Source organism: Chiloscyllium plagiosum, chromosome 17 (assembly GCF_004010195.1).
Source record: "Chiloscyllium plagiosum isolate BGI_BamShark_2017 chromosome 17, ASM401019v2, whole genome shotgun sequence".
NCBI classification, from domain to species: Eukaryota; Metazoa; Chordata; class Chondrichthyes; order Orectolobiformes; family Hemiscylliidae; genus Chiloscyllium; species Chiloscyllium plagiosum.
In genome coordinates this window covers 54,192,014-54,215,045 of record NC_057726.1, presented here as the reverse complement: position 1 = coordinate 54,215,045, position 23,032 = coordinate 54,192,014, and the positions used below count along the sequence as shown (strand labels likewise).

General features: G+C 41.2%; 1 protein-coding gene across 2 annotated transcripts in view; it reads left to right on the top strand.

The window, feature by feature from the left end:
- Positions 1 to 23,032, top strand: part of slc9a5 (solute carrier family 9 member A5) — a 279,061-nt gene that overhangs the window by 229,313 nt on the left and 26,716 nt on the right. For both annotated transcript variants that reach the window (XM_043707124.1, XM_043707125.1), the window contains exon 11: positions 21,895 to 21,980. In XM_043707124.1, coding sequence (XP_043563059.1) covers positions 21,895 to 21,980 — 86 coding nt within the window. The remainder of the gene's footprint in view (positions 1 to 21,894; positions 21,981 to 23,032) is intronic.

Below are 23,032 nucleotides of genomic sequence, written 5' to 3'. Positions count from 1 at the left end.
AGATCTAACCTTGCTAATCAGTCTCCCATGGGGAACCTTGTCGAACGCCTTCATGAAGTCCATATAGATCACATCTACTGCTCTGCCCTCATCAATCTTCTTTGTTACTTCTTCAAAAAACTCAATCAAGTTTGTGAGACATGACTTCCCACACACAAAGCCACGTTGACTATCCCTAATCAGTCCTTGCCTTTCTTGTGCATCAATGAAGCTTTGGTTGACAACAAGAAGCTGATAGGTTTGTGGACGAGTGACCAGTTATTAATGACAAAGGCCTTTTGTCTGTCAACAACTATGTGATTACCAGCTTAGGGCTGGGAACAAGATAGAGAAAAGCCATCAGGGCTCCAGCAGCCAGGAGTTCTCTTTCCATTATCTGCAGTAGGCCACTTTAAAACTGGAGAAACCAGTTCATCTTTCCTTCAGCAGTTGCTGTCAGTTGTGATTTTTAATTAATAGATCAGAAACATTTTATTTGTGAACTAGCCACCCTGTACCTCTTGCAAACCAGTGGAAGCATCCAGAGAAGGACAACTGAGAAACAGCGTCCTGACCAGCACAAGAACAGAATCATCTCAATAGATTTTGTGATTAGGAAACAATGAACTGCTTTCTCAATGATGCCTCCAACTATAATCTGTGTTTTCTGTCGTGTGTGTATATGTGTGTGTGCGTATACGTGTGTGTGCGTATATGTGTGTGTTTGTCAGTTTTATATCTGTTTACATGCAGCTAGATTCTAATTACTTCAAATAAATAGCTTTTTTCTTAAGTTTAGAAATTTAGTCCATTGTTTCTATCAACCTGCATCTAAACATTAGGTAAAATGGGGAGTTTTGCTATTGTTTAAAAAGATCTTTAACTTTTGTAAAACTCCCTGGCTTGATTTCCAGCATGGAATCTCAGTGTGTCATGACACTCTTACTAATTCTGATTTGAAATCACCATAGTCACATTTCTCACATAATCTCTAGATCTTACCAATAAATTAGTCTATGGATACCCTGAATGCTGAACTGCTCTACACAGTCTTGCTCTATCAAAAATATTAATTCTGATGTTGAAATAATTATCAAAGACCTTAAGTACCTCTTCAAAAGTACCTATTGCTTCCTCTAACCCTTGGTGAACTGTAGTGACATCAGCTATATCTTTAATTGTATGTAGAAACATATTTACATGTTCAGCTTCTGATTTAGTTTCTAATTTGGAAGGTATTCCATTTCACAGAAATTGCTTTCTTCAAGATTTCTAATTCTGTGTTCTACTTGACCTATCTCTGAAATGAAGTCTTCCTGACAATGATATTTCTGATGCCATGTCATCCTAATATGATTTTATATTTAGCTTTTTCAGCAATTTCATGTCACACTGTAGTTCTGCTGCTCTTTGTGCCTGCATTGAAAGGATTTCCTGCACTTTGCAGCTAAAATGGAGGATTTCAATTTGTCGTATCTAAAAGTAATGATTTTGCACATCATCAAATTCCAGTGCTTGTGATTTTAATAGCAATTCTCGCTTTGATTACTATTTTGCTGAATGATTTCCACTCCTTGCTGTTTAGGTAAACAATTTCTATTTTTATCAGGAGTTTGAAAAAGGATCTCTCTTGTTTTTTTCTATGGCCTGAAAGGGTCTCCCAAACTCTCAATAAATCAGGTTTGCTTAGGCTTATAATCTGCTCAATGCTATTGCTTTATTCGATAGTTTTATGATGTCCCTGGGTCTGAAAACTCAGATTACTATACCTTTTATGGTCATTCACATAGAAACATAGAAGATAGGAGCGGGAGTAGGCCATTTGACTCCTCGGGCTTGCTCTCCCATTCAGTATGAACATGGCTCATCATGGAGATCAATATTGTAATCCCACCCTCCCACCATATCCCTTGATCCCTTGAGCCACAAGAGCTAGATCTACCTCCTTCTTGGAAACAAATAATTTTTTTGCCTCAACCACTTTCTGTCACAGTGAATTCCATAGGCTCACCACTCTCTGGATGAAGAAATTTGTCCTCATCTCAGTCCAGAAGGCTTGCCCCTTGCCCTTAAACTATGATGCCTGGTTCTGGACTCTCCCATCATTGCAATATCCCGTCCTGCATCATTTATGTCCATTTATATATTTGTGCCTCATGCTATATAGTGGCGATGCTTAATTGGAACTGTAAGTTTTTTAACATCTCTTTTTTTTTGGTTGGATTACTCCATTATTCTAAAGCTTTCCCTGACTGATCACAAATATTGAGCTTCACTCATGGAGCATCCAATGTCTGTTTGCTCTTTGCTGTACTCCAACTCAGAACCTCTTCCATAGACCACCGTGTCACGGTGCAGCTGGGTCTGCTTGAGATCTATTAATTCTCCTTCTCCAGAGAGTTACTAACTCTCCAGGTCTCAAATGTCTTTACCATTCAATGGAGTACACTTCATTGTTGAGGATGGCCACAAGGACTTTTCTGTAAGATTCTTAAATCTTCAGCTCTTTGCTGCATATGACAGTGCTGTGTGATCAGAGTCTTAAGATGTCACATGATTGCCCATCATATGTTGTATGGGCAGTCATTACAAATCCATACCACGACTTACCATGGGATATGAACATACCAAATCTCTGCATGGGCTGCATGGGCTGCAGCTCATGACAAAGGTTGTTACCATCATCCTCTTTAAATATAGGAAACAAAGGGTCTGCTCAGCCTACTGCGATAGAGGAAATAACCTTGTAGTCTAACTCTGTTTATCAGGATTTTTATCAGGATTTACTCCCTTAGCTTTCACCTCTCTAAGGTATCCACAAGGCGGGAGAGCTGTTTGCCCAGAGCTGGGAGTTTGGTTCATGAGTGCTCGGGTATCACTCTGTGCCACAGGCCTGCACACGGCATGCTTGGGGACTAAACCGCTTCTACATTCCTTGGAAACTTTAACCTGGGGTTGCGAGGGAACCGATTTCCATGTGTCCTGCTGAGGAGGCATAGCTGAGGCCTACCGACCATGTACTGCCAGGACGATCCTTACGCATTTCGCTCTCTTTTCCACATTGCTGCTTAGTAGGCTGAAACTGAGAGGCAAAGTACCATATGAAAGTGGAAAGCTTGCTAACACAAGCTTCTAACGAATCTCCTCAACCTGTCAGGATGTCATTGACAAAGTCGAGATGTACTCAAACAATAATCACTATCTCTTCTTTCAAACATAGAGTTAGTACCTTTCAGTGAACTTGGAGTAGTGTGGGGAAGATCATAACAAGCATGCGCAGTGTCATCCCATAGAGACACCAATCATAAAAGATTCAAACAGTTGAGGGAGAAATAGGTGAGAGAAATAAGATTAAAAACACAAAGTTCAAAACTTGTGAAGAAAGGGGCAGGCAGGCTGAGCAGAAAGTAAGCATGTGAAAAGGTAATTTTTGTTTAAAATAGATTTTAGATGTTGACTATATGGGATTGATATTACAGTGGTTGATGCCTGACATCTGTATGTTGTTTTTATTATAATTTTAGTGTTACAGTTATTATACTTCAGGAGTTGTATATAAATAAACCCGAGGAAGGTTAGTTTCCCCATGAGTCCACCTGCAGTCTGAGGATTAATGGCCTTAACTGCTAACTTTCTCCAGATGTCGATGAGCTTTGGTATGGAAGATATCTTCCTGAATTCCCTACTCACAGCCTGACAAGAGGAATGATTGAGGTTGCCTGAATTGGACACTGTCTATTTCTTGTGCTCTGTGCCTCACCCCAACAGAATAAGCATAATAATCCCCCTGCAGTGAGGCATACAGTAACCTTGCTGAAAGCTAACAAAGCACAGCTAACTCAGTTTTGGCAAGTTTCAACACTGTAATTTTAAAAATGCAATTCGTCACCTTCTGATTGGCAGGTGGCGGTCGATATGTAACTGCTGAAGTAGTCAGACCACCCATAAGCAAATCTAAAAGTAGCTGAATTAAAAATATTAACTCATACAAGCGTAAGTTTGTTTAAAATGCATGACAAGGGTGAGTCGCATCCATAGGTATAAACCATTGCTCACCAGGCCACACATGTCTCATGAAGCAATTAGCACAGCTCCCAGAGGCTGTTAACCATATGCACAATGAGCTTTTGATGAGAAATTTCTAATTAACCTGCAAGAGGAGGAGACCTCTGTTTAGGGAAAGCTGGCAGGAATCTGGCAAGAATCTCTTCCCTTCAGCCCAAAAGCCAAGAAGTGACTCCTCTTTTGACAAACCACAAAACAGTAGATCTGCAAGTTATTGTTGCTGTAATCTTTGATTCTTCATTGAAGTTGTCGTAAAAATTGTAAAGAAACTGAATGAAGTCATACGTTTAACTATAGTTACATTATTGTAAACACAAAGAAAGAAGCAAGGTTCAGGAACAGTATGTGTGTCAGTTTTATCACTTGCAAAATGCCTAGTTTTGTGTGTGCAACTACTATATTATTGTTAAACAATTCAACCTGTTAATTGGCAACATATGGTACATTTTAAATCATTTTTAGTTACAATCCTATTGAGCAACTGAACACTCACAAAGTTCTAAATAAAGTACCTCCAATCAGTGTCATCTCTGTAAAAGTGGTGAGTTTGAGCCATGGAGATACAATGCTAGCAATGCACATTATGTGTGCACAGGGTGTGAGGACAAAATAAAATCTACCCCACTGGAAAAAAATGCATGAGATTACAAGATAACCCTAAATACAGAGCCCTATACGGATGTGGATTACACCTCAAAATAGAAGCTCACCAAGCAGAACTGGATAACCCTCCAAAGCAAATGCAGGGATAACAATGCGAGGTTACTCCATACCCATTTGGCAATACAGGGAGCGTGTACATTTTGTGCTATTTGCTATTTACCCCTTGGTTGATTATGCCAGCACACCCCTTGTTGATTTCCCATGTCCAACTCTCTGCAAACTTGAGATCATCCAAAATTTTGCTGCCCATATCCTGACTCGCACCAAGTCCCATTCATCCATTGCCCTGTACCTACTGACCTACATTGATTTTCAGTCAAATAAGGTCTCTATTTTAGAAGTCTTGTCCTTGACTTCAAATCCCTCCATAGCCTTGCCCCCCTCCCCATCTCTAGAGAAGTGAGGACTGCAGATGCTGCAGAGTCAGAATTGATAAACTGTGGCACTGCAAAAAACACAGCAGGTCAGACAGCATCTGAGGAGCAGGAGGGTCGTTGTTTCGGGTAGGACCCTTCATCAGGACTCTGTTGTAAGTGCCACTATTACATTAGTTAAGCAGTCCAGCTCTGTAACCCTTTGGAACATTAGGTGAAATCTGAAACCTTGGTTTCCCATTGTTGGGTTTTGTGTGAGATATTTGATTAAACAGCTTGTCAGTGATGGGCTGTCACATCACCCAGAATGTATTTAACTTGCAATTCCATGAACATTCATCCATGTAAAATCATGTGAGTGCTGTTGATGGCACCCTGTACTATAGGGATGCCTACTTCCTGTCACATTCTGTCTGCACTCTATTCAGGGAGAACACAGTGGTGATTTCTCGCTTGACATTCAAACCCTTCGATACAGTAATAGACCATAAACTGGGAAATATTTTTCTACTTGTTAATGGGATATGGGCAGAATTTATTGCTCATCCGTAATTGCCCAGAGGGCAGTTAAGAGTCAATCACATTGCTGTGGGTCTGGAGTCACATGTAGATCAGACCAGGTAAGGATGGCAGTTTCCTTCCCCGAAGGATATTAGTGAACCTGATGGGCTTTTACAACAATCAACATTAGTTACATTGTCACCATTAGGCTCGGTGCTTGTTCCTGGTTTTTTGCCGAATGAAGATTTTACCATCTGCTATGGTGGGATTTGAACCAGAGTCCCCAGAGTATTAACCTGGTCTAGTGTCATTGTCACTGCCTGCCTTAAATTATGCTTTTGCTGCTTCCATCCTGGAAAGGTCTTGTGTGGGAAAAAAAAATCAAAGCTATATTCACCTTTACCATCACTGGCGTTGCTGTCTTTGCCCTGCTCTTGGACCACAGCTCAATTGTAAGGGGTGGTAGAGTTCGGTGGGCACCTCCTCCATGACTCATAACCATTAGAATTACCAGCGAAGGTAGAGGTAGGGGAAATGCGTTTGGAGGATCCTAGATGGATAAAGCTGCCTCTTGAGAATCTTCTCCTTGCTCCTTCCCCATCTCTCCTCAGGGGGTGTTTTGACAGGTGCTCTTAGGAGGCCCATACATTCCCTTAAGGAATGAAAGCCATGTATAGCCACATGCTCTTACTTGCCTCCCCCACACTGTTCACTTGTGGATGGGCCTCATTACACACAATATTTCTACAGTCCATGGGGGAGGGGTGGAGAGGAATACTTATAGAATTCCCACAGTGCAGATAGAGGCCATTTGGCCCATTGAGTCTGCACTGACCTACTGAATGGCATCCCACCCAGATCCCCAAGCTATCCCCATTTTCCATGGCTAACCCACCAAGCCTGCACATCTCTGGACACTATGGCAATTCAGCATGGCCAATCCATCTAACCTGCACACCTTTAGACTATGGGAGGAAACCGGGGCACCCAGAGGAAACACATGCCGACATGGGGAGAATGTGCAAACTCACAGTCACCTGAGGTTGGAATCAAACCCAGGTGCCCAGAACTGTGAGACAGCAGTTCCAACCACTGAGCCACTATTCACCAGAGCAGAGCCTTGGCCACACAACAATAGTTAGTATAACAATCTGAGGCCCTATTCAATAACAGGTAACAAATATTATTCCCAGAGGATATGATACCAGTGCCATATCCTCACAGTGCCATGAAGGATTGTTACAATGTGGCATTCTGATCAATAAGGGCAGTCAGATAGCAGACCAGATTGCTGAAAATGCACATTCACCGCTTTGAATGGTCTAACATGGCGAAACAATATACATCACAGAGAGTGTCTAGGATTATTGGAGTCTGCTATGTGCTGCACAACGTTTCAATGAAAAGGGAAGAAGAATTGCAATGTGAGGACATGAGGAGTTGCTCTCCATCTGAGATGATGGCATTGATGCAGAGGAATACGAAGAGGAAGACAGAAGTGCTGATGTCAGGCGATGGAGAGATGTGCCAGGGCCATCAGAGACAATTGATCTTTAATCACTTTGCCCAGGAATACAACTCCTTCATGACAGTCAGTAACTTACTTTCAAAGCTTTACCTGACTTGACCCAGCTCTGCTAGCCTCCATTCGGAGCTACCACACTATTCATGTCCTCTACCCCCTAGAAAAACAGGAGGTGCTGACATTTATCACACAGGATGAAATGAAATGAGAGGATACAGGTTTCACACTGGCACATTAGCCACTATTCTGAATCATCTTTCTGCATGCACATACTTTTAGATCTCAGTACCTTGGTCACCAAGGTTCCCTCAGATTGGCTTCATTTATCAGTTCATGCCGATAGTGGTGCCCTGTTGATCTTGGTGATAGCCATTGGTGGACCATTGCTTTGAGGGAGGGCCCAGCTTCCTAGGGGCTTCATGCATAAGGGAAGGGGAATCCAACTTGGCCTATCCAAAGGAGTCTCTGGAGGATCAGAAACAAATGCCTACCCTAAGTGGAAAGTCCCTGGGAGGCTGGACAATGCTTCCCCTTCCTTTGTTGGTACATCATGGCATACCCTGTAGCCTGAAGTTGAATGGCACCCTGAGGGAGATTACTCTTCGCCCTCATGTGCACTGCTGTGCTGAGCCGACATTCTGAGTGATGGAATGTAGGACAGTACACATTTAGGTCATACCTTAGACCTGACTCACTATGGATATTGGCAACCTTTCCATGGAGGAAACCAGGCATTGAAACAATCAGGCCATGGCAGGGATCAGTGCTTGTTCGGCAGCAAGAGAAGGACTTCTGCGAGGGGGGGTATTCCTGAACCTCCGTGGTGTTGCTCTTTGTATTTAGACACAGCTGGAAGTGTGTGCAGATTGGGGTGTAGGATTTGGTGGTGATCTGATTGGATGATTTTCCAGGGAGTGGTGATGGATAGTTGGTAGAAAGTGTCAAGGGGAATATTCTATAAATCATGAAGAAATATCTCAATAGCTCTGCAGCAGGAGGATCTGATGACAAATGCAACACTGGCTCTTCCTGTCTGCAGAGACTGAGTGTTCACCCAGGCAAGCCATCCCAACCTAAACCTGAGTCAGCTGATGGTGGGCATGGATACTTGCTGCTCATCTTGTTGCATCACTGCACAGGGTTTCTAAGCCCAGCACTCTCACTTGGCACCGGCATTGTAATTGCATTAGTTGTGATTCCCAGCACACGAGAAGTGGCATACAACCACCATGCTCTTCCAGTTAAACTACATCCAGTGTGTCTACTGAGAGCTAACCTCACTATTCCACTCGCCTTGCTCATCCTCCTGCCAGTAACCTGCCCATATCCCCTTTTAATGTGGCTGATTGCATTGACCTCTCGGCTATGATTGAAATTTAACTCTTGGGTGATGACACTTTGCCCCTTACTGAAGCCTCCCTTTCTGGCAACACTTTCCATCTCCTGTGTTCATCTCAACCACAAATTAACCTGTGCATCTCCTGTTTGACATAATTGTACCTGTAGATTAGCCAAGAATGTTTTTTTTTAGAGTGGTATAGCCTGTCTCCCAGACAGATGTGAATAAGGTCACAAAATCTGGCACTGTATTGATGGAGCTATGAGTGCTGATTTAGTAGCAAAATAGCATCTGCATCACCTCCAGTGCAGCCCCTGCTAAACACCATCGTAATTACTAAAAACAACACATCATAAGCTCAAACATAAAGGCCTGTTTTGATTGCACAAATTTATAAGGAGCTTTTTCTTAACAGAAACTGGATTAGTTTAAAATTTTAATAACAACTCCATGCGTGAGGGAATGTTTCATCGCTTTAAATACTAAATCTAAAGGGTGTACAGAATTATGCTTGTTTTAATTTTTGTTCATGAAAGTGTTTTATGCTTGTTTTAGTAATTTTTGAGCCCACTCTATCAGTAATTTTTAAAAATCCTGTAATTGGAATTAAATTTCCTCTTTTCTATCAGGAATCTTTCCACATGACAGCCAGTTCCTATTACATTTTAGACCTGGCTGTTTGATGTAGAGATTCAGCAGTGCCGGGGGGAAAGGGGTACTTCAAAGTATGTTCAGCATAAATATTTGCAATTTAAATATCGGGGATGCATTGGCAGAGCCCATCTGTGAATGTCAGTACTGGGTAAAGTGATACCATAGAACCCTACAGACTGTTTTAATCATTGATGGCTCCTCTAAGTACTTTAGTATTTTAATGTAAGTTACTTACAGTAAAATCATTCTAATGATAAGTTTGAAACAATCTAACTGTTGAACTCTAGAAGTAAGGTCATATGTTACTTAATCTGACAGAAGTTGATGAAATCTTTTCAATGGAAAGTAATGCTTGCTGCACTGAAATATGGAATAAACTAATCCAGCTGTCGTCTCCATGTCCACTCATTTATATCCGTTCCGATTACATCTGTAAACTGTCAGCCAAAGATCATATCTATATGGTAATGTCCAATGCAACCAATATATTATTAAGCAAGTTCACAAGCCCTTGCAATTTAGAAAGTTATAGTGAACTCCTAGCTTTGTCTGCAAGTTCTTATTACAGACAATCCCATTCTTTCTTATACCGAAATATTCTGTTGCAGTAGTTGTGTGTAAAATATATGGCATTAACTGGGGTGATGGTAACTTTCACCATGAGTAGTTAATTTTGGCTGGTCATGGTTTCCAACCTGGTGATTTGCTGATTTGACCTTATTTATTAATACAGTTGTCAAACAACACTACTGAATCTGTCCACAGGTCAAAACGGGAATTAAGGGAAGAATGCTTTTAAAGTGTTCTTCTTTTTATGCAGTAATTTCTTTCCTTATCTTATATTCTCAGTAACTCCCATCTGTACATCATCTCTCCAAGTATTTGCTTAGTGTATGGTTAGTTTGAGTGAAGTTATTACAAAAGTAGAAATGGATAGGTTTTCATGGTGGTAATTAGGTGTGAAGAAGGAAATGGACATTGGCAATAAATCATTTGCATTTTCTTTCAAACTTTGCTATTTAAACCCTGTGGTCAGATTAGTGTCTGTCAATATGTACAAGAGTAGGCAAAAGATCTTGACAAGAATATTTTCAGCAGTTTGGATAGGTGGCCTCTCTTTTTTACAGGCGGTAATTAGTCCTCACTGCCATTTATGAATGACACGAGGGAAATAAAGACTGGAAATATAACCACAATACAAATGAGTTGTTTTGCGTTCGGTGAGATTCTAAAATATTAAAAATTTTGAATTCCAATTGCAACCTGCCTTCATCCTGTTCCAGACATGGGTTAGTGGATGGACAATCAACCTGCTTTCTGGAGGCAGGTTAACATTTTAAATTTTAAAACCATCATTTCAAATTTTATTCTGGCCAACCAACTTTTCCAGACCTTGGGTCGCCCCGGCTGGCTAAAGATAACTGAACAATGATAGATCCACACTTTGAAGATTAAGGCTAAATCTGAAAGATCCAATGTTCTTGCTTCGCCCACTCACTATGATCTTACATTGCCAATCCCCTGGTCTTATTGTCCTACTGTTTAGTTTCTGCAAGCCCTGAAATCCCCTCTCTCTGGAGGCTTTCAATCTACCTCTGCCATTCGGTCTACCCTGACTGTAGCTTCCCAGGATTTCCTGGCTCCTTATCACCATCATTCCCTGCTCAGGGTTTTCTAATCTTCCCTGTTCCAAATTCCAATCTTCCTTTCCCCTTTAACCTGTTCTTCCTCCGCCTCTGGCTTCCCTTAATGTCCTCTGAGCCTGATAGTGGCCTGGTGCCAGAAGTTTAGCTGCTGAACCATCAGCTTTTAGTTGTGACTAGGAAGTGGAACGGGATCCTACCATTAAACCCATTAGGAAATCATGATAACTTGTTCTTATGTGCTTTGTGACCTCAAACCAGCAGGCACTTTGATCTTTCCCCTCCTTAGAGCTAATATCTAACCTGAAGGAGTTATTCAGAAAGTGAGGCATTAGTTGAACTCAGAGAGATAAATCCAATGCTATGGCACATTTGTTCTATTGGATGATGTTGCTGACAGACATCAGCTGAGATTCCAGAGTTGAATTTGAATGATAGAAATAAGAAAATCTCACAGGCCAATAGCAACTTGCCCCATCTGAAAGATTCATGCATTTAATTCTAAAGAAAGACAGTGATTGGTGCTATGTAGGCAGACAAAGCAGCTTTTTAGCATGCATCAAATCTACACAAACAAAAATGATATAAATCAGCAGTTAATTTGTTTTTGCAGGCATTGGTTGAGGAAAAATAATCTCCAGAATTGGAGTTGAAGTTTCATCTTAGATTACGTCTTCAAAATTCTAGAGAGGGGCTCAAAATAAAACATTCTTGAGTAGAGTGCTACCAAATAAGCCAAGCTGACAGAGCTAAGTAATGTCTGAATGTGCAAAGGGCTGACTTGTCTAGACAAGAATTTTGTTACATGGCTCCATGAAAATTAGCTTCACTAGAATCGACTGCTTATTACAGAATCCAAATACACAAAATGAGATATATTATGAAAGGTTGCATTCATTCCCAGTACAAAGAAAGAAAACTTACATATATAAAGCTTTTCGTTACCATCAGACATATTGAAGCACATTCCAATCAGAAACGTACTTCTGAAGTATTAGTCATTGTTGCAATGTATGGAAAATGGCAGCCAACTTGCACTCAGCAAATTCCACAAACTGCAGTGAAATGGTGACCAGCTAATCTGTTTGTGTGATATTGCTTGAGGGATCAACATTGGGCAAAACCCAAAATTAATTTCCCTGCCCTTATTCAAAATAACATCACAGAATCTTTTGTGTCCACATGAGTGATTTGAACTTTTTATTTGAAAGGCAGCAGCTATGGCACTACTGTAGTAGAGTATCTGAGCCGAATTTTGTGCTCAAGTGGGATTTGAACAAGTAACTGTGTGGCTCAAAAGATAAAAGGTTGTCTCTGAACAGGGACAGAATGCAAGAAAAGAAGACTGCAGTGGAAGGGCATGGCCAGTTTCAGGACCATTAACTACTTTTAATTCCTGTGTTGAAGCCCCACTAATACTAGATCCAAATGCTAAACCAATGACACTATGGTAAGAATATAACTAAACATTTTGTTTCCAGAGTACTTTGATGGAGCAAAATAAGAAATAAAGTTATGAGGGATACCTGAATAAGGAAACAAATTTCCAGTCATGGCTGTGTTCATTTATCTTTGCTATATCACCATTTGCCGTAAAATTAATGCAGCATTATAACAATGCAATTTGGATAATTGGGTGTAAAACCCTAGCAGGAGGAAGGCGTGTGTGGAAATTGGACGCTGTGGCAGAGGCCCCATGCCTACAGACACCTGTTCTCACAGCATTGGGCAGCCAGCTCAGCTTTAAGCCAATTGAAGGTGGGAGCGATGGCTAACCATCCACAAGCAGTAGGTGATCAATAAAGGCCCTTAAAGGGCTATTAGGAGTGCAGGAAAATTTTCCTGATAATAGTTAGACAATATGACAATCACAACAGAACCAGGGACACAGTCCAGTGATAAATCATTGAGTGTTGGAAGGGGTGTGCTGTACCCAGCTACGGATGACTGGAGCTTTCAGACCACAATTGTGGCCACTGGTCATCAAAGGCAGGGGATTGTACCTACATTTGTAGTCATTTTAAATTGGATATTTTGTACGTTTTCAGAGGCTGGCCAAACCATGCAGTAAATTCTGTCTCCCTCTCTTATACATACAGTGGTTCAAGACAGTGTCTCATCACCATCACCTCAAGGGCAGTTAGGGATGCTGGCCTTGCTAACAATGCCCACATCCCATGAATGAACGAGAAAAAGTGCTCCCTGAGCCGGTGTGGAACTGCAAATGTATTATTACTGGAGGTCTTCCTTGGCAGCCTGTTCTCCCTCTTTAACTGGATGGAAAACATGGCTTGAGGTGCTAATTGGTCATTCCTATAATTATTTGCCAGATGTGTAATGTTGATCCGATAAGGGTTTGGGGGCAGAAAGATTCACCAAAACAAAAATCCAGCCCAGACTATTCATTGACATTTATTCAAAGCTCATTGACTTCCACAACTATCTTGATTATGTTTCTTTTCAAACTGCTTCCTTTGATGTTTTAGAGAAATTTAGGAGCTAAGGAAGGCAAATATAGCATTGTAAAAGGCAAGTAATGTCTTAAAAATATGCAAGTGTGTTGATAAAGGAAATACAATAAATAGTGAATAGATTTTCAACAGACGTTTAATAAGGCTTGTTGATAAGATTAAGAAGCATGGTATCAAAAGGAAATAAAACTGAAATTGCCAGAAACACTCACTAAGCTGGGATAATCAGTGAAGAGTAAATTCATCCATTTAAATCTAAGATGAGAAGTTATTTTCTCTCAGAATATCATGGGATCCCTAAAGTGTGGAAGCAGGCCATTCGGACCACACTGACCCTCTGAAGAGCATCCCACCCAATCCACCCCCTGCAACCCTACATTTCCCATGGTTATTCTGCTCATCTCTGGTCACTATGGGCAATTTAGCATAGTCAATCAACCTAAGCTGCACATCTTTGGACCGTGGGAGGAAACCAGAAAACCCAGAGGAATCCCACATAGACACAGGAGGTGACTGGGAAGTTCTAATTCCCCTTCCCTCTCCCTTTCTGGCATGACCATCCTTGGCCTCCTCCATTGCCACAATGAACCAAACTGCAAATTGGAGGAATAATACCTCATCTTCTGCCTGGGTAGCCTACAGCCTGGAGGACTCAACATTGAGTACTCCAGTTCCAATTAACCTCCCTTCCCATCCCCCTACTCCCTTCCCAACCCCTCCCCCTCCATTCCACTCCTCCCAGCCACCTACCGTATTCATTCCTCCCATTGACCAACCAGGTCATACCCTCTACATGTCTTCACCTATCCCCACTTCACCACCCTGCCTCCACCACCGCCACCCTCTTTATCTGCAGCTCCCCTTACACCCACCCCCCAGTCCTGAAGAAGGGTTACACCCAAAACGTTGACTTCTCCACAGCCTGATGCTGCCTGGCTTACTGGGTTCTTCTAGCCCCCTGCTTGTCTACCTTGGATTCCAGCATCTGCAGTTTTTTTTGTCCCTCATATCCATGAGTCTGTGGAACTGTCTTCCCCAGAGAACAATGGAGACAGGTGATTGAAGGCTGAGTTGGATGATTCTTAACTCACAAGGGAGCCATCGGGTATCAGGGGTAGGTGAAGAGTAGAGTTGAAGCCACAACCAGATAAGCCATGATCTTATTAAATGGCAGATTAGGCCCAATTGACTCAATGACCTACTCCCACTCCTAATTCTTACATTTGCTTAAAAAATGTTGATGTTTCAGGATGAAAAAGTGGATAAGGTTTAACATTTACTTTAAGCAAATACAGAGGCAGGGAAAAAGGGGAGGATTGGACTAAAGGAAAGGTCTAGATGAAAGTGAGGACTGCAAATGCTGGAGTTTAGAGTTGAGAGTGTGGTGCTGGAAAAGCACAGCAGATCAGGCAGCAACCAAGGAGCAGGAGAATTGATGTTTCGGGCAAAAGCCCTTCATCAGGAATGAGGCTGTGAGCTGAGGGGATGGTGAGATAAATGGGAGGCGGTGGGGATGGGGAAGGTAGTTGAGAGTGTGATAGGGAGATGGAGGTGGGGATAATGGTGATAGGTCAGAGGGGAGGGTGGAGTGGATAGGTGGGAAGGAAAATGGACAGGTCGGACAGGTCATGAGGGCGGTGCCAAGTTGGAAGGTTGGAACTGGGATAAAGGGGGGTGGGGGGGGGGGGGGAGGAGAAATTAGGAAACTAGTGAAATCCACATTGATGCCATGAGGTTGGAGGGTCCCAAGGTGGAATATGGGCAGACGAGATAAAGATTAGAATTTTGAAGGTTTAATAATAGCAAAATGATTCCAATTACAGAGAGAGATGTTTTTGAAATTAAGGAACTCTTTGAAAACTGCAAACAATAAGGTATTATATGATTGTCCATTCTCCACTCACCAACTACAATTGGTTCACAGCCAATTGAAGGTTTGTCACTAATGTCCTTTAGGGAAGGAAACTGCCATCCTTACCTGGTCTGGTCTACATGTTACACTAGACCTACAGAAATGTAGCTGACCCTTAATTGCCTTCTGGGCAATAAATGTGGCCCAGTCAGCAACACCCTCATCCCATGAAAGAATAAAAAAAAATAAAGTTCAGGTTTAGAATTTTAATTTTGTTGAAATGAATACAAAGAAACAGGAATGATTGACTTCCATCTAATTAATATTTTGCTGACTCAATTTCTTTTTTCCAATTATAACAAAATGCTTGAGAAGAGACTGTGTTGAAATTAGTCACAGAACTATTGATGGGGAAACTGTGTAAATGTCAATGGGAACCTTTTTTTGGTTTCTTTCAAGTAAACGTTTGAGGCTAATTTCCACCTAAAGTGATTTGATGTAACCAGATCCAAGTTATATTTCCATCTCTGCATCTCTCCCTCATGTAAGAAACAAATTGAATGCACAATGAGCTCCAATCTGTGACACCTAAATACTGAGAAAATGTTAACATTTGCAAAGACCCAAAAGATTAGTCAACTGTGTGATAAGAATTAAGTCTTAATGTGACCCACTTAATAAATTCTCCCTCTACGTATTGCACTCTCACAATGCACAAGTTTACTGATCAGGTCGTATCCCACAATGGAGTAAGGTAAGGAGGTAGGACACACGTAAATTATCTCCTCCGGTACAGGAATTGAATCCATGCTGTTGGTGTTATTCTGCATCCAACTCGTATGATCCAGTTAACTGGGTTAACTGGACCATTACTTGATCATTTGGTAAATTTTAAACTGTGAGCTACTCTGGTTGTTACATTGTAACTAATGAGAAACCAAACTGATACTTTCATTAGTGTCTCACCCTTCATGTATATTGTGTAAAGTCAATGATGTTGGCAAAAGGACTCTTAAAACTAGATTAGAATGAATGTTACATTAATGTAAATATTTTAATAGGTCTGTTACATATACAGAAATTATTGTGCCATGGGAACATTACAGAGGTGACATTCCTTTTGAGATATAATTTCAATTGCTTTGCATTTGCTTTTCAATACTCTGATTACTTTTTAGGTCATTTATAACAATCTGGCCAAGTAGAGTGGGTCTTTTAAGTTCTCTGCCAGAACCTCAGGAGATGGGAAAGATATTAAACAATAATTTAGAATCATAGAGTCATAGAGATGTACAGCATGGAAACAGACCCTTTGGTCCAACCCATCCATGTCGACCAGACATCCCAACCCAATCTAGTCTCACCTGCCAGCACCCGGCCCATATCCCTCCAAACCTTCCTATTCATATACCCATCCAAATGCCTTTTAAATGTTGCAATTGTACCAGCCTCTACCACTTCCTCTGGCAGCTCATTCCATACACGTACCACCCTATGCGTGAAAATGTTTCCCCTTAGGTTCCTTTTATATCTTTCCCCTCTCACCCTAAATCCATGCCATCTAGTTCTGGACTCCCCAACCCCAGGGAAAATACTTTGTCTATTTATCATATCCATGCCCCTCATAATTTTGTAAACCTTTATAAGGTCACACCCCTCAGCCTCCGACACTCCAGGGAAAACTGCCCCAGCCTGTTCAGCCTCTCTCTATAGCTCAACTCCTCCAACCCTGGCAACATCCTTATAAATCTTTTCTGAACCCTCTCAAGTTTCACAACATCTTACCGATAAGGAAGAGACCAGGATTGCACACAATATTCCAACAGTGCCCTAACCAATGTCCTGTACAGCCGCAACATGACCTCCCAACTCCTGTACTCAATACTCTGACCAATAAGAGAAAGCATACTAAATGCCTTCTTCACTATCCTAGCTACCTGCCATGTCACTTTCAAGGAGTTATGAACCTGCACTCCAAGGTTTCTTTGTTCAGCAGCACTCTCTAGGACCTTACCATTAAGTGTATAAGTCCTGCTAAGATTTGCTTTCCCAAAATGCAGCACCTCGCATTTATCTGAATTAATTCCATCTGCCACTTCTTGGCCCATTGGCCTATCTGATCAAGATCCTGTTGTATTCTAACATAACCTTCTTCGCCGTCCACTACACCTCCAATTTTGGTGTCATCTGCAGACTTACTAACTATAATTTATGCTCGCATCCAAATCATTTATATAAATGACAAAAAAAGAGGACCCAGCACCGATCCTTGTGGCACTCCACTGGTCATAGGTCTCCAGTCTGAAAAACAACCCTCCACTACCACCCTCTGTCTTCTACCTTTGAGCCAGTTCTGTATCCAAATGGTGAGTTCTCCCTGTATTCCGTGAGATCTAACCTTGCTAACCAGTCTCCCATGGGGAACCTTGTCGAACGCCTTACTGAAGTCCATATAGATCACATCTACCGCTCTGCCCTCATCAATCCTCTTTTGCATCAGTTTTTACTGTGGAGAAGTAATAAATGCAAGAGAACTCAGGGAAATAAGTATTGATATTTTAAAACAGTTCCACATTAAAGAAGAGGAAGAGCTGGAGGTCTTAAAAAACATAAAGGTCGATAAATCGCCAGGACCTGATCAAGTATATCCCACAACATTGTGTGAAGTTAGGGAAGAAATTGCAAGGCCCCTAGCAGAAATATTTGTATCACCTATAACCACTGGTGATGTACCAGAGGACTGGAGGGTAGCTAATGTTGTGTCTTTATTTAAGGAAGGCTGTAAGGAGAAGCTTGAGAGGCCTGAACATCTAGGTCTCTCTGTTCTACAGTACTACTCAGGACCCTAACATTAATTGGTTGTTGAAGGTGATACTAAGAGATAGGATTTACTTGCATTTGTAGAGGCAAGGAATGATTAAGGATAGTTAGCATAGTTTTGTGCGAGGAAAATCATGTCTCACAAACTTGATTGACTTTTTTGAGGAAGTAAGCAAGATGATTGATAAGGCCAGAGTGGTAGACATTGTTTACATGGACTTTAGTAAAGCCTTTGCATCGAAGACTAATTCGTAAAGTTAACTCACATGGCATTCAGGGAGAGCTTGCCAGTGGATATAAAATTGGCTTTATGGTAGGAGACAGAGGATGGTGGTGGAGAGTTGTTTTCGGATTAGAGTCCTGTGACCAGCGGTGTTCCACAAGGATCAGTACCAAGTCCATTTTTGTTTGTCATTTATATTAATGATTTGGATGAGAATATAGGAGGCATGGTTAGTAAAATTAGTGGTGCAGTGGACAGTGAAGAAGGTTATCCAAGATTACAAAGAGATCTTGATCAATTGGGTCAATGGGCTGAGGACTGGCAGATGGAGTTTAATTTGAATAAATGCAAGATATTGCATTTTGGTAAAACAAACAAGGGCAGGATTTATACAATTAATGGTACAGCCCTGGATAGTGTTGTAGAACAGACAGATCTGGGGGTTCAGGTACATAATTCTTTGAAATTTGAATCACAGATCGAAGGCATTTAGCATGCTTGCCTTCATTGCTCAGACCTTTGCTTACAAGAGTTGGGAGGTCATGTTGAGGTTGCACAGGACTTTTCTGGAGTACTGTGTGCAGTTCTGGTCACCCTACTATAGGAAGGATATTATTAAACTGGAGAGGGTTTAGAAAGATTTACCAGGATGCTACTGGAAATGGAGGGTTTGATAAAAAAAAAAGCTAGATAGGCTAGGACTTTTTCACTGGTGTGTACGAGTTTGAGCGGTGACCTTATACAGGTTTATAAAATCATGAGGGCCATAGATAAGATGAATAACAAGAGGCTTTGTCCTAAAGTGGGTGAGTTCAAAACTAAGGGGCACTTTTTAAGGTGAGAAGAGTAAGTTTTAAAAGGACATGAGGGAACAACATTTTTTTTACCAAAGAGAGTGGTTTGTGTATGGAATGAACTTCCAAAGGAAGAGGTGGATGCAGTAATAGGTTACAAAACTTAAAAGGTATTTGGGTAAATATATGAATAGGAAAGGTTTGGAAGTATATGGGCCAAATGCAGGCTAGTGGGATTCATTTAGTTTGGGAACATGTTTGGTGTGGACTACTTGGACCAAAGGGTCTGTTTCCATTCTGTACGACTCTAAAACTAAGTTTTCTTGTTCAGTAGTGCAGGACCATCATAAGTGTTTCATTTGATGATTCAGGTATTTGAATGAAATTCCCAAGTGCACATTGGTGAATGGAATAATCAAACATAACCATCACAATGAGGTTCTTTGACAGCTATCCAAAAAAAACTTTAAAGGCCACTTCTTTTTTATTGTTATTTTAAAGGATTTAGAAGACAGATAATGGAATTCAAAAGGGAGTGTATTCCTTTAGTAAAAAGCTATTGCTGTGCAGACTTGGATAATAGTTCAAACAAAATATTTGTACCAATCAGCATAACTCAGAGCAAATAATTAATGCGTACTGCCCTGTGAGGAACGCACAAAAGATCAGTCCTACATGTACTAAGCTGTTTACTCTCAGAAAAAGACACACCTTTTCTTACTACTCCTGATATCGGCATCAGCATTTCAATTTTGATCCTGAAAATCAAAATTGCCATAAAGGCTGTGATGTTCATGAATGAGGCTTTGGGTGTTATAGGATATTCCGGTATGAAGGCTGGGTACTTTACAAAACAAAAGAAAGAAGCCTTTTGACCCAATCAGTTTCTGCTAGTATTTATCTCTGTGAACATGCTCATGTGCTTACTCAGTTCCAATAATTTCCTTTAATTTAGGGGCATCTCTAACTAATGACTGTTGGTATTCTAAGCTGATCAGGTTCTAGATATTTTTGCTGAAAATGTGTTGCTGGAAAAGCGCAGCAGGTCAGGCAGCATCCAGGGAACAGGAGAATCGACGTTTCGGGCATAAGCCCTTCTTCAGGAATCCGACGTTTCGGGCATAAGCCCTTCTTCAGGAATCCTTTCTCCTCTAGATATTTTTGACCAACTTGCCCAGACATGTTATGATGCACCTTTGGAGCAGGTAAGACTTTAACCCAGACCACTTAGTCCAGAGATGTGGACATAGTCACTGCTCCAAAGAAGTTCCAATCACCATGTTGTATACTTTGATTCAGAGATGCAAATAGAATTGACTGGTGGGGGAGCTGGCATATGCTTTGGAATCTGCATGAAGACAGGTTAATGCAACCTACATATTAACCATCCAGTTAAAATATATTCAAAGCCAGGTGAAGAATTTAAAATAGGTGAGGAGGCAGTTAGTCTTATAGTAGCCCAGACTCACAAATACTCAGAGTCAGGAACAAGGGCAGAATCACAAACCAAGGTGCTCTTTAGGACAGGCCCCCAGCCCTAACCCCAGAACCCAAAGTGGAGACACTAGCCCCACCCATTACCCAGATACAACTGCCTCACCCCGACCCAGACATACCAGCCTCCTAGAGCCCTGGGGCTTGGTTACTGTGCCCAGTTGTATTCCCCTATCCCAGGCCTTGTTCAGAGTCACTGCCAGCAAGGGCTGTAGGGGAGAAGAGCAAAAACTAGTTCCAATACACTTTTGGAGATAATCGAAATGTGGAGCATTGGTGAAGATGGCACTCCTATTCAAGGAAACAAGGATTCTAAAGGGTTAAAGGTCTCATGCAATCAGAGGTCCATCTCCAACCTGTCAGTAGGCGACTGTAAAATGCTGCCCAGCATTATCCTCGATAGTATTCTTACAAATTCTTTTTGATGAAAGTTGCCCTAAGCTGTGTGTGGAGTACTGTTTAGAAGGTCATCAGCAGCAAAGTGTTTGCAAGTAGTTTTCGGTTGGTCAAAAAGCCAAAAGTGTAAAAGCTAGCCTTAGAAACAACATTCGCAAGAATTTACTTGCAGTTGAACTGCATCCATGTGAGTTTTACTTTGTCTGAGAAATGATGACTTCTAAAGGGCAATTTAGGGTAGGTGCAAGGCTTTGGCTGTCTTCCATTGCAAAAACATTTTGGAGGGAAAGCTTCTGGTCTCAAGTATATTTGAGGGTTAAGAGGTTAAACATTGACAAATCTTCTTAAAAGAGAGGGAGAGAGCATCAAACACTGGGTTCAGTTGTGTGGTTTGCTGTGTAGCTATTTCAGAAAGATGGGGCATCATTTGCCTTTCTTTGGAATAAGCAAGTCTGTGTGCCATTGATGCACATCACAAGGAGAAAAATTTGTGTCTTCTTCTTCTTCTTCCTGTCTCTCACCCCCACCTCTTCCCCTATATCTTCCCTTTTTGAAATATTCTGCAAATACATGGCAGCCTTTCATTACCTCAGCCAACTTTTTCATGTGTCCATCTGCACACACAATGTTGGTGGGCTGTTTTCAATCATGGGGAGCACCACAAGTCAACTGGAACCAGCTTTACTGATGTCCACACACAAGTCCCTGAATCAGGCAGGGTTATAGGATAGATGAATTTCTTCCACGCCCTAGCTCAGAATACAGAGCTTATTTATTCAGAAGCCATCACTAGCCCAGGGGAGAATAGATAATTCAGCAAAGATTGAGTCTTAGCCCAGAGCATTTACACACTAGATTGCTTAGGAAATACATTCATTTTCCTTTTCATCACCTTTTCATCTCTACAAGTAGAAACAATTTACTTTCCATTACAGCCTGCTATGCTTCTGAGCCATTCAGACTGGCAAAGTCTCAGTCAAGTTCAATTTTGTTACTTAATAGTTTAACTACCAGTTATTTCCTAATTTTCGATTGTGAGATTAAAGTGAATATATGTAGCGACCTGCTGAAATTATATGTCACTCTGTCTGTTATTTTAAGGGAGGTCACATGTCATCAGGAAAATTCACATTTGCATCGATGCCAAGTAGAACGTCATTCTCTGAAACATCTGTAACAAACCTCCTGTGAGTACAGTCATGTTGCTGGCGTGTGTTGCTTTCTGTATCTCAGAGCTGGAGAATTCAGCACATTTTCAATTTGTGTTTGAGAATATGTTATGTATTCTATAGTTGGCTATACAACAACAAATTACATTTATTCATCGCCTTTAATGTAATAAAATGTCCTATCACAAGAACATTCAAAACATGAAACTGAGCCACATAAGGTGATATTTAGTCAGTTAAATAAAGGTTCAGTCAATGGCTGTTTTTAAGGAGTGTTATAAAGGAGCTAAGTGGGGAAGAGAGGTGAGAGGTGTAAGAAAGAGGTTCCTTAGATCTTCAGCAACTGAAAACATGGTCAACAATGGTGGAATCAGTAATATTAAGAATGTTCAGAGGTCAGAATTAGATAAATAAGATACGTTGAGGGTTTGTGGAACTGGAGGAGATTTAGAGGTGGAAAGGATAAGCCATGGAAGCTTCAAAAACAAGGGTGATAGTTTTAAAATTAAAATGTTATCTGACCAGGAGCCAGTGTAAGTCAGCAAGATCAGGTATGAGCCTTCAAGCTTAAGGAAGACAGAATATGAGAGACCAGCCAGAAGTGCATTGAAATAGCCAAGGAGGTAACAAAGGCATGAATGAATGTTTCAGCAGCAGATGAACTGAGACAGGGGCAAAATCAAGTGACATTATGGAAGCAGACAGTCACAGTGATGGTATGGTGATGGGTAGCTCATCTCAGGGTCAGATATAACACTAAGGTTGTGAACAGCTTGATTACTCTCAGAAACTTGCCAAGGAGAAAAAAGGAGGTTCTTGCATGAGAATTGAGCTTGAATTGAAAGCAATGCCTTCAATCTTTCCATTGGTTCAGAGAAGGACATTTCTGTTCATTCTTTAATCATTGTTGGATGAACAATCTAATAAATTAGCAACAGCGGAGTAATCAAGAGGGGATGTGGTGAGGTTGAGCTACTCCATACTATGCATTTGAATGTTGTCAAGATGAGAAAAAGGAGGGAGATAAGGATGGATTCTAGGGAATCCTAGTATAAGTAGTAATGCAGTAG